Below are 12,874 nucleotides of genomic sequence, written 5' to 3'. Positions count from 1 at the left end.
ATAATTAGAGAAAGCCTTGACTACATGAAAAATAAAATGCGAAGGCATATGAGTACCGGTACGAAACGAATACCTTTATACGTTAAGACCAAGAAGACCTTAGTTACATGATAAAGAAACTACAAGAAAAATATACCAAGACTATCCTAGATATTAACCTCGCGAAAACAGAGTACCTATCAACAAGTGAAGAAGACATAGAAAATCTGCAGATTGACGACAACGTAACAATCAAAGGAAAGGATAAATTCAAATACTTGGGGTTTAAAATCACGAAAAAGGCAACAACAGAGAAAGAAATTAAGCATATATTAGGACAAACAAGAACAGCAATCCGACAACTTAACTCAGTATGGTGGGATAGACACCTAAATATGAAGACAAAAACAAAGATTTATTTAATATTAGTGCGAAGTATTATGATATATGGGCTGAAAATTGGATTATAAACAAGAAAAACAGCAGTAAGATAGTAGCAACAAAGATGGAATGCCTACGAAGATGCTGCAGAGTAACAAGAATTGATAGGAGAAATAATGACGAAATAAAGCAAAGAACATCAATAGAAACAGACATACTAACATATATAGAACAAAAAAGACTCAAGTGGTATGGACATGTAAGAAGAACTAGCGACAGCAGATGGATAAAGAGAATAACTGAATGGAGCCCTATGGGAAGGAGGAAAAGAGGACGATCCCGAAGATCCTGGAAAAACGAACTAGACGACGCCATGAGTAAGAGAGGCCTAAACGATGGAGAATGGAAAAATAGAGAGAGAAAAATAGAAAACAGTTGAGCGAGGGAAGGCAGTAAATAATGTAGAATCTCTGAATATGAATATATATATATATATATATATATATATATATATATATATATATATATATATTGTTGTGTTTCATTTTATCAATCAAAAGTAGAATAAAAAATTTATTTTGTTATAAAAGGCGGGCATATAAATTTGCAACGCCCTGTACATTGATTTGTAAATATTGAAAAACATTAGTAAATATTTAATAGTGAATAGACAATTTGTTTCCCGGTATTTGTAGATATTATATTTTAAAAGCCTTTTTTTTTATTTCACGAGAAAGGCCAAAGCCACCAGGTAGTTATTGTATTTAGAAAGTATAAGATAAAACCGTTATCATTTTCAAAGAAAGTTGTTTAGAAGCAAGGATATAGAGATTTTCTGATTGGTTAGCGAGTTTGGAATGGGGATGAAAGAGAATGAATGTTTTGAAAGTTTGCAGTAGAAAAGATTATTATCTGATGGTAATCCAAAAGAATACGTTTTTTAATGAATTCTTCATCCGTTAATGGTTTGTTAGGTTCAGCAATTAATTTCGAAATATATATGGACGTTTTGCCCAATGCCGAACTTTATTCCCTATATTTTGTAAAAACGGTTTTTTGTGCTTCTAATGATTTTTGTAAAGAATCAATTTTATTTTGTCTGAATTGAGATTCAAATTTATCACATTCACTCTTGTGTTTGGTGTTGTAGTGGCGACGCAAATTAACTGCTTTGAATACGCTTTGCAAATTAAACATTATTAAAGAAATAATCAAAAGTCTACTTTTCAATAAATTCGTGGTTTTCCTCATTAATTTTTCTTTTTTTTTTTTGGTATTTTATTCATTTGTCGTACGTTAAAATGTGACTTATTTTACCAATAAATTAAAAATTTCTTTTATTTCTCATTAACTATTGTAGTGAAACGTCATACGGTAGTCAATATGAACAGGTTTATGTGCAAATCGCACATATAAACATACAGTAGCAAACTGGCAAAATGAAAGAAGGAATACACTTGCTAAGCAAACCGTTGTATTAGCTGGGGAGTGGGGATTAAAATTGCGCAGTTAAATAGGTTTCCCACTATTCTTCTGTTAGCGAACCACTTTGGAAAAATCACGGAATATTCCGAAAAATGGAAGATCAAAATCAACGCCCAAAAGACGGTATTCATCATGTACAATAGGGAAAAACAGGGTCCAGTCAGAAGAATCAGTTAAGTACCTAAGAGTCCATCTTGACAGGAAACTCAACTTTAAGAAAAACACACAACAAATTAAGGTAAAAGCAAACACTGCTAAAAAACTAATACTTCCTTATATTTTTAGGTTTAGTCTACTACCGAAGGTCGAGAAGATCTAGTTATACCAGGCCTACGTTAGATTGGTAATGCTGTACGCTGTCTCAGTTTGGAGCTGCATTTCGGAGTTCAATTGGAAGAAACTTGAAGCAACAAAGACGTCATGTAACAGAATCATCGATGGATCAAAATGGGAAGAACGGATTACAGATGCAACCAACAAAGAAAGGCTGCAGTAAACACCACTGGGAGAATTGGCTAAGAAAGGGACAAAGTATTTCTTCCACCAAGCCACAAGAAGACCCTTAAGACCAGAGATATCTTCGCCAAGGACATCCGACCATATGATCAGGATCTAGCCGGGTGGTTGCCGAAGACAGCCAATCAGGAAAGTAGGTACGATGCCGAAAACAAGTACCTACAGAAAAGGGGGCCAAGTAGTCCACGATAGAAAAATTCACGATCCGAGAGGAATAAGTTCAATCAGTAGGCGGTGCAAAAGCGGGACGTCGAGAAAGAAGGCTATGATATCTTAAGTTTTGAAATATCTTGTATGGTGTGACATGTACATTTTGTTAAGGCAATAAACGTTTCTATTTTTATTTTTATTTTTATTTTTATTTTCATATTCTGTTAGCGTGGATTTTTATCACCGGTCACATTTCGGCACAAAGTTACAAAGGAACGCAGGTTGTCAATACGTATCATTTTAGTTAACTTGGTTTATAAGCAAATTAACTTCTATTAGTTTAGTGTAGGAATTTAATTTTAAAAGATTAGATTTTTATTTTCAATATATTTCAATATATTCACATATTTCTTAAAATTGAAATCACACGGTCAACGTTTAACCGAATGAGAAAACTTTTCTGTAATTGCAATATCAATATAACGGTCAAGATAAGAATTCTTCGATGTTATACTTTCTCCAAGGTTTTGTATTGGTTTGATGCTGGGACACTGAGACATATTCTGAAAATATCATGGATGGATCGCAAAACAAACGCACAAGTTCCCGAAAAACTATAAAACAATGCAAAGTTTTAAATTCCATAAACATCAGGAAGGTGAACTACAAGGCACATCACGAGAGATGAAAAATACGAACTATTAAAGAATATAAAGCAAGGCAAAATCAAAGACAGAAGAAGCATAGGAAGACGTAAAATCTCGTGGCTATGCAATCTCCGTGAATGGTTTGGATTCAGTTCAATTTGACTATTCAGGCGCGTAACCAACAAAATTGTAATTGGCAGAATGATTTCCAATCTCCGATAGGAGCGGAACTTGAAGAACAAGAAACATATTTCAAAGTTAACAAAAAATTAAAAATATTTTTGGTTTCAAAAACTCAAACACTAAAGAAATTTAATTACTCCTTTATACCGCCATAATAAAAGAATTCCAAACAAATATAATAAATGGTATCAAATCCTATAATAATAAAATGCTTAGACTAAATATTTAAGAGTTCGGTCAATGGCGTACATTAAAAATGAATAATTATAGATATATATGATTAATTATTAACTTAAAAATCTATGAAAAATTATATTTATATTTTGATTTGATTAATCCTGAAAGATAGATTGTATATTCAACTTCACAGTTTATTTTTTGTTCTCAAAACCTTTTAAAATTTAAGCTGGAAATATATACGCCACTAGGAAAACTATACTACACATCAAAGGCAAATTCTGCTAATATTTTTAAAGAGTATTTGTTTCTCTTTCAATTTATCAAACTCATTTTTCAAAATTTATCGTGTACCTAATTACAGAAATATCAATTTTTTTTTAATTAATACTTAATTATAATAATTAGGAATAAACCATAAATCCTTTATTCGATCAAATGATGAATTGTTTATTCTTCGCATTATGTTAGTCTACTTTTCAAAGGTAAAAAATACAAAAGAAAAAACATTGACTTACAATTGGACACGTTATATAACCACTTCCTGTTTACATACATTTTCTGACGTTCATTTACAAACATTAACAGACATTTTTGGATATTCGTATAGATATACAAAATGAATGCATATTCATAAATTATGCACTGTCAATACGAAGAGGGTACAACCCACTTCACATTCGCGGATGACCTCGCTGTACTGGTAGTGACCCGGGATGAGCCAGATCCCAAATACCGGGTTCGGAACGCAGGCCGTATCGTAAAGAAATGAATGACGCAGCACGGACTAAAACTTGCGGCAGAGAAAACCGAAGCCATCATTCTGAAGGGGACAAGGAACAGGTAAAGTGTTGAATTGCAATGTGCGGTAGTATGTCTAACACCCAAGAAACAAGTAAAGTACCTAGGAGTGACATTGCACCAGAATGGAAAATGGGGAGCACGTGCGGGAGGTGGTCCGGAAGGCTGCGAATAGTGAGGTTGCGTTGGGGAGGGTGATGCCCAACATTGGGGGACCCAAATCCGAAAGGAGGAGGGTATTACATGGTGTCGATCGTCCTCTACGCGGCACCATTCTGGAGCGAGGCGTTATAGATAACGGCCTATAGGAGGCTCATGACACAAGTGGACAGAACAAGTCTGGACAGAATAAGTGGCATGCGCCTACATTTTGATATATATATATATATATATATATATATATATATATATATATATATATATATATATATATATATATATATATACATGTTTGTTTTGAGGTTTCTATACTATATATATGTATATATATATATATATATATATATAATGTGTATATATATATATATATATATATATATACATTTTTGGACTCTTCTCGATGTTTTCGTTTTTAGAATATCGTGTTTGGCAGTGTTATACAAGGTTTTGGCAGTTTAAAAGATAATTATGTTTTTTTTTATTAATTTTGCAGCAAATTTAACACAATGTAGAATTGTAGAGATTTGAGTTCAAAACATACATCTATGTTTAAAAGATTTTTAATATAGTCTACCATTTTTCTAAAATTATTAACATAGCGAAATATTTTTGTTAATTTTAGTATTGTAATGAAATTGTGATACTTTATTATTTATGAAGTACTTTCTATACCTAACTGCTTTAATTTGTAAGTTATTCGTGATTTTTGAGCCAAACATTAATTGCAACAAAAATTAGGTGAAATTGTATCAGGTTTGCCATGAAAATATTCAATCAAAAATAATTTTACGAAAAAAGATATTGATCTAGTTGTCCGCACAACACGCAAGCTAGAAGAAATGTATACCACCTTGTCAAACGCCTCAAAAAATATGGGCCTGCAAGTAGATGAAAATAAAACTAAGATAATGGCATCAACACCCAACAATAGAGCCAGAAACATCGGCCACCAATTCACGGTTGATAATTCTACCTTTGAAGTGGTGGACAAATTCACATACTTAGGCTCCCTGATCACCAAGGAGAACGTCATGACGGAAGAAATCAAGCGAAGAATAATCCTAACAAACAAATGCTTTTTTATACTGAGTAGACATATGAGAAGCAGAAACTTAAGCCAAAAAACAAAAATAACCATATACAACACCCTTATACAACCAGTGTTGACATATGGGTCGGAGACATGGACCATTTCCAAGGCAGATGAAAATCTCCTGCTTATATTTGAACGAAGGATCCTGAGAAGAATATTTGGTGGCATCTGTGAAAATGGTGTTTGGAGAAGGAGGTACAACTACGAGATATATCACAGATATAAACATATATTTGGTGGTAAAGACGTAGTATCCTTTATAAAAATAGGAAGACTAAGATGGGCAGGACATCTGGCAAGTTCACAGCAGAACAACCCTCCTAGAAGAATCCTTATGTCACAACCTATGGAAAGTAGAAGTAGGGGTAGACCAAAACTCAGATGGAGGGATGGTGTAGATGAGGATGGTAGACAAATAGGCGCAGCAAACTGGCAACAGTTGGCAATGGATTCAGTTCTATCCATTGCCAACTGTTGCCAGTTGCGTAATAGACTTGGGAAGGTCGAGGCTCTTTTATAGGGCTGTAGCACCAATGATGATGATGATTAGATACGATTTCAAAATAGCTTAGTAGTTACGATTCGTGGTGTGTAAAATATTAATAAAAACACAATATTCTCCCTAGTTGGCTATGACTTTGACACTAAACTTACTTAAAAGTTTAACATTGAACCATTTTTATAGTTTATGTTACTTTGTTGCTATTACTAATATGATTTTTTTGAGCAGGATCCTATTGATATGTCTTTTGTGCCAGGAGGATATAACAAAAATTTGTTACTAGCAACAATAATTTATCATAAGCAATTCTTAGATACAAAATAAACAAGAAAAAGAAACTTTTTAAAGTTTACTAGAATAGCTTCAATGGACAAAAGAGAAACATTTTGTCGGTAGGCTCAGGAACAAATTTAGAATGATGCATATTTCTTGAAATACGTTTTATTTTGAGATAAAGCTACTTTCCACAAGAAGGGTATTTTAAACAGACATAATTTCCACTATTATTTAACTTCTAATTTACTATATGTGATGAGTGTAACGTCCGATTAACAGTCGAACACTTTTTAACAATTTCTAGTAAATATAACCAAGAAAGACAGCGCTACAAGATCCCAAACGCTCTACTACAGGCTCTAGGTCAAAACTGTTCCTGTGACAATATAGTGAATTATCTCAGATCCATAAACATTTTGTACAATCTGTAGGTGTTTAACTTTGTTATTTATAAAAAAACATACAGAAGTTAAACCACTTCACCATTGTATTTAGGTACATAAAAACATATAGTTAAAACTTTTAAAAGTGTCGTCAAAATTTATACAGTAGCATAACGTTTTCGATCTAATCAGATCATCCTCAGTGCCTTATGTACTTGAAGCTAACAATGAATTTGTGGCTGACATCCATATATGGGTTTACATCTTTCCAAAATTAAATTATATATGTTGACTCTAGGTCGATGACAATGGATAAATTTAATACTTGAGGAGCTACATGTCTCTCTGTTCAGTTTTTAACACGTATTTCTTGTCAATTAAGACGACACAGACAGAGTTTGTTATTTATATTTTGTTCCGTCGCTAATAACCTTTTGGTGGATGCGATCTTTTTCTAATAAAAAAAATTACACCACATTTTAACCTATAGTCAAACCATCAAACACTGAAGAAAGTTTTCAGTGTTTTATTGTTGAAATTCTATTAAGTAACGGTCGAATCCATCACTTATTATCAGTAAACGTTTGGGCTAGAATTCCTGGAAATTATGTCATGGGACCCTTTTTTTTTTCGAGGATCACGTAAACGGAAGAATGTAAATACATTTTTAGGACAACGAACTGTCGGAATTATTTTGAAATAGTACCGAACACACATGAGAGAATGTCGTCTTGGAAGGAACGGGACGAGAAGGTGGCCTCCACAATCTCCAGAGTTAAACAAGCTAGATGTTATTTTTTGAGGCTAAATAAAATATAAGATGTATAAAACACAACCTACAACTAAAGAAGATATAAATGAGATAATATGAAATGGATGTATAAGATTAAACAGAAATGTATTAACTAGGAAAAGTCGCTATTTTAAAGATCGCTTGCAATTATGTATTGACTCCAAGGGAGGCTATTTTGAACATTAATTATAAATTCAACAATTTTTTTATTTTTTTAAGTCAAAATTTTAATTTATATTAAATTTTATTTGTATAGTAAACGTTATTTCATTTTTAATCACTATTATTTTGATATCTTATTAAAGATTAACAAATTAGGGATTAGTCTAAATTATTTTGTATTTGTTCACTGCCAACCTAACAAAATTTCACCTAATTTTTGTTGCAATTAATGTTTGCTCAAACAATTACGAATAAAACTCACAAATTAAAGCAGTTAGGTATAGAAAATGCTTAATAAATAATAAAGTATCATAAAATAACATTTCATAACAATATTTAAATACAGAGTATTCCATTTAGGAAAAACGTTTGATGTTAAATCTCTATAATTCTACAGTCTTAATTTTGCTACGAAATTAATGAAAAAACATAATTATTATCTTTAAAACTACCTCGTATAATAGGTACTGCCGAAATATACATGGTGTTTCATTAAAAAAAGAGGTGTTTGTTCCACCCTGTTAATATGAGTGGTCCTGTATATTTTAAAATATTAAAGTATGGTCTTATTTATGTTACAACTTTTACTTAAATTTTTTTTGTATAGTTTATTTCACGAAAAGTGGTTGAGTACATAATGATTGCAATAAAACCCGCCCGCAAGTACCCCAGCTTAGTCAACATTAGTTGAGCAGGTAAGTATTCAGGTAAAATTGAAGCTACTGTGGAGTGTCGTTATCTTGTTTGTATAATAAATTCCTGGTAATATAAAAACGATTAAAAAATCGTATAAAATTATAAAAACGATTAGAATACATTTTATTTCATAAAGTTGTAAACATTTTAACAGTGAGTTTCACTATCAATGGTTGATCTTTTAATGACCACAATAAATTTGTTGATCGTTAAGTATTTCCTGGAATAATTATCCAGGTTACCTCTATTCTGTATAATTTATAAAAGTATATAAAACCGATAAGAAATTTTTAAATATACATTTTGTTTCATTTAGTTATAAGTTATAGCAGTGTTATACCTATTTATACCTATAAAACAGCATTATGTGGCGTTCGTGGAAAAACATTGATGGTGCTTCTTCCAGTGTTCCAGCGAAGAAAAAGCATTTATCTGCTGACGCTAGAGAAATCGTAAAAACAATATATAGTTCTTTACTTACAAGAGGACTTACTGCTAATACTGCTGCCAGTGAAGTATCTGATTTAACGAAAATACCTCTAACCACAGTGAAAAGAATTACATCAAATCCCATTAAGTCAGGAAAGGAAGCGTAAGGATGCCGGTTCTACCAAATGTATTGACGAAAGTGATAAGGACTTAATAAGACGAAAAATTTACATAATGTACGAAGAGCAACGGATATCTACATTAGATGCTTTAAAACAACGGCTTACTAATGATGATACACAAATAAACTGTAGCCGTAGTAGTCTTTGGAGGATTTTGTCTAAAATGGGCTTCAGATATCGTACAATTGACAAAAGGCAAGTTCTTATGGAACCCCATCGTTTACAAAAGTGGCGTACTGAATATATAACTTCCATAAGAAAGTACCGTACACAAGATCAACCAATAATTTATCTGGACGAGACATTGTTTGACACTCATGAAACACCATCCAAAGGATGGTCCGATTCTTCCAACAGGTGTCAAACAAAAGCTCCATCAAACAAAGGGAAAAGAATAACAATTTTACATGCAGGATCAAAAAATGGTTGGGTGCCAAATGCCTTATGGCTTTCTGCAAAGAACAATAAAGACTCTTGCGTGGACTACCCTGAGGATACAACGGCAGAGCTTTTTGAGCAATGGTTTAAGAATTGCCTTATACCTAACCTTCCTCAAAATAGTGTGATAGTAATGGACAATGCAAGTTACCACAGTCGTCAATTACATAAGACTCCAAGTGTAAATAACACGAAAATTGAAATTCAAAACTAACTGTTAGAAAACGATATATATTTTGAAGAAAGGTATTTAAAAAATGTACTGTTAGAAGTGTTAAAATCATTTTCTATTAAAAAAGTATATGTTTGTGACACATTGGCCGAGGACATGGGACATACAGTGTTACGATTTCCGCCCTACTATTGTATATTTAATCCCATAGAGCATATGTGGCACCAACTAAAGTCAAATGTTAGGTCACAAAATGTTTCTCCGACTTTAAGTGGTAGTGTAGTTGAATTAATAAGGAAATGTGTTGATGATATCTCCCCATAAAGTTGGAAAAATTCAGTACGCCATGTAATGAACGTAGAAAATTCATATGTTACTTTGAATTACATAATTAAACCAATTGTTATTAATCTTGAAGAGAATAGCGACAGCAAAACAGAATTAGGTATTTAGGTATTCATAAATATATTTTGGTTATTTTGGGTATTTTTTTTTGTAAATATTAACTTGTATATATTTTTCTATATTTTTTTTAATTCATCTATTTTTTGTAGATTATGTATTCGTTTGTATGTATATACTGTAAATAGAACTATTATTACTGTACATTTTTAACGATATCCGATTAGGAAGAGCAAAAACTTTTAAACGCGCCAGTTTTTTGCTGACAGTCCTAAGTCTGTAAAAAGTGTGAAGGAAAGAACCTTTCTGAATTTAGATGCATATACTACAATTATTCACGTAGAACAAAAAAAACTACTTTCTTCATGTTAAAAATTGTTCAATTATCAAGTATATTCACTTGAAAAACCTGAAAATACCATATGAAATAATTTAATAAATTTTTATAATCGTGTATTACACAGCTACCAATGAAATATATTAAATAACAAACTATCTGAAGTGCGACCCTGTGTACTTCGGTAGTTTATTGAGAGACTCTTGTATACACAATAGGATCAACTCAGGTGACCATTAAGCACTCAACCATTTTTCGTGAAACAAACTTTACCTCTTATGACAAATGAGTAAATGGACTTCTTCACACTAATGCCGCACCCTGTATTATTAGTAAATATATAGTTTATAAATATTACTTAATCATTAAACATTTGTGTAAATAACAGGCAAACTGTGATTTAATCGGGAATAATCAACTAAAATACAAATTATAGAAACTGTGTATGGATTTTTTTTTCGCGAACAATTTTTTTGTTTCACAAAATAAACTTGAGACGTTGATAAATTAAAACTTCTAATCAAAACTTACCTTATTCTGGAATAATCTTCTAAACGTATCCCTCGTGTATCTGTCCTCATTGAAAATAATCCCGTTGCACTTTTTTAGATGCGCCATCCTCAGCCGTTCTCTTAAATTCTCCTCTTCCATGCTGGACATCGGCACTAAAGATTTCCGACGTTTAGCGAGACGCTCGTCAACTGACGCTTTTTCTACGACGCTACTGACCGACGGGACGCTCGATTTCGACACTACAAGCCCATTGTTTACCTTTTCAACGATACATTCAATCTTACTTTGCTTTACGAGCTTGGCACCTTGTCCGGAATTCCTACGGATTTCTTCCGTGTTGGGTTTAGTAACATTTTCACCAGAATCGACGTTACTAAGTAATTTGTTTTCGGAATCTATCGAATTATCTCCACTTACGGTGATGGCAATATTGTTCATTACGTCTCTTTTTTCTTCGGATTCTTTACATTGCGACGGAATAACATCGGGTACTTGAGACGAATTTTCTGGTGTATCTGGTAATTTTTGTATATTTTCGGGAATGGGAGGAACTGCTGGGTCGATTAAGGGTTGAGATAACGACATTTTTATTATTAAAGTGCATACACTATCAGTTTATAGTCTTTCATTGAAGTTGTTTCAGAGTCTAACTATCATCAGCGTTTATTTTTTTTAGTTTCGGAAACGAATATTAAAAAAATATCAAGAATCTCCACTGTAAAAGGAAACAGAAATTAAAATTATATAAAAAATTTAAAATATTAATTTTATTAACGACATTTTTTATCTAGTAAGGACACCTAGGAGATAAGAGAAAAAAACGAAATCCTAAAAGTTACTCAAACATTTTACCGTGATTTATATTACCCAACACTGCAAAGGAAGATCTTAAGAGAAAGATAACGAATGTCAACTCAGAAATACTCCCTAACATATAATCCTTCGAAATAAAACAAGATATGGCACAACTAAAGAACAATAAGGCTCCGCGCCCAGATGTAATACTTGTAGAAATGTTGAAGGAGGGGAGTGAAATTATTTTCGAAGAATTGATTTTTTTCAACAAATGTCTTCACAGAGGAGAAGTCCCAGATGATTGGAATGGAAATTTGTCAATACTTCTCTTCAAAAAAGGAGACAGGGGAGATCTGAAGAACTATAGGCCAATCTCCCTGCTGTCCAAATTGTAAAAACTGTTTATGAGAGTAATAACTAACAAGTTAAAGTCGAGTTAAAGTTTGTTGCCTTTTGGCAATTTTTGCTTATGAAATTTTGATAAAATCACTCTACTGACGTCTCGTGACAACTGTCAAAATTTAATTCGCGGAAATTGCTAGGTAACAAACTTTTATACCAGTCAAAAATATTGGCGGCAAAATTTTCTCTCTTATGATAATATACGAATATTGAATATTGATTGTCAATCTCCTTTTAATAAACGGATACAAAGAATATAACTACATTAAATTATTATCACAAACACAACATACCAATGTTTAATCAGTAAACCTGAGATCAAAATATGCTTAAAAGAAATAAACGACTCAGTATTAGGGTATATCAATACGAAAACAAAAGTTTTGAGACTAGTATCGCACCAAACACTTGTTCTTCATCGGACTACACAAAAACTATTATTCATCTGATATAATAGATACAATGAAATAAATTGAAATAAGCATATTTTACAATAAATTTACATTGCCTGAGGTGTAAGATTAGTTTTTATAACAACTTCTTGTATTTTTTGTTATACTTGGTTTGGCATACGCAAGTATATCACTATTATTTCCGGAATGGTTGTTTTGTATTACAACTAATTAGTCCTGTAATGGCTTTTATTTACATCATATCCTACTTTGATAAGTTTAAACGCTATAAATGATAATCATAAATATTAGAATTACGTCATAATCATGTAAATATAATATTTCTTCATATAAAATAAAATATTGATTTTTTTCTTTCATGTTTTTTTACAATTCCTTTTGGTATTTTCTAAATTCTTTTTATTTGAT

The 12,874-nt window shown here is 32.0% G+C and overlaps 1 protein-coding gene across 2 annotated transcripts in view; it reads right to left on the bottom strand.

Moving 5' to 3' along the window:
• Nox (NADPH oxidase) overlaps positions 1-12,466 on the bottom strand; it is a 352,627-nt gene extending 340,161 nt beyond the window's left edge. For both annotated transcript variants that reach the window (XM_072533051.1, XM_072533052.1), the window contains exons 1-2: positions 12,347-12,466; positions 10,875-11,571 (exon numbers count right to left, since the gene is read on the bottom strand). In XM_072533051.1, the coding sequence (XP_072389152.1) occupies positions 10,875-11,441 (567 nt within the window). In that variant the 5' untranslated portion in view covers positions 11,442-11,571; positions 12,347-12,466. The remainder of the gene's footprint in view (positions 1-10,874; positions 11,572-12,346) is intronic.
• Positions 12,467-12,874: the final 408 nt, after the last annotated feature.

The sequence above is a fragment of the Diabrotica undecimpunctata genome, chromosome 5, assembly GCF_040954645.1.
Source record: "Diabrotica undecimpunctata isolate CICGRU chromosome 5, icDiaUnde3, whole genome shotgun sequence".
Classification (NCBI taxonomy): Eukaryota; Metazoa; Arthropoda; class Insecta; order Coleoptera; family Chrysomelidae; genus Diabrotica; species Diabrotica undecimpunctata.
The sequence above is the reverse complement of the archived record's forward strand: the minus strand, read 5'-3'. Positions and strand labels throughout refer to the sequence as shown.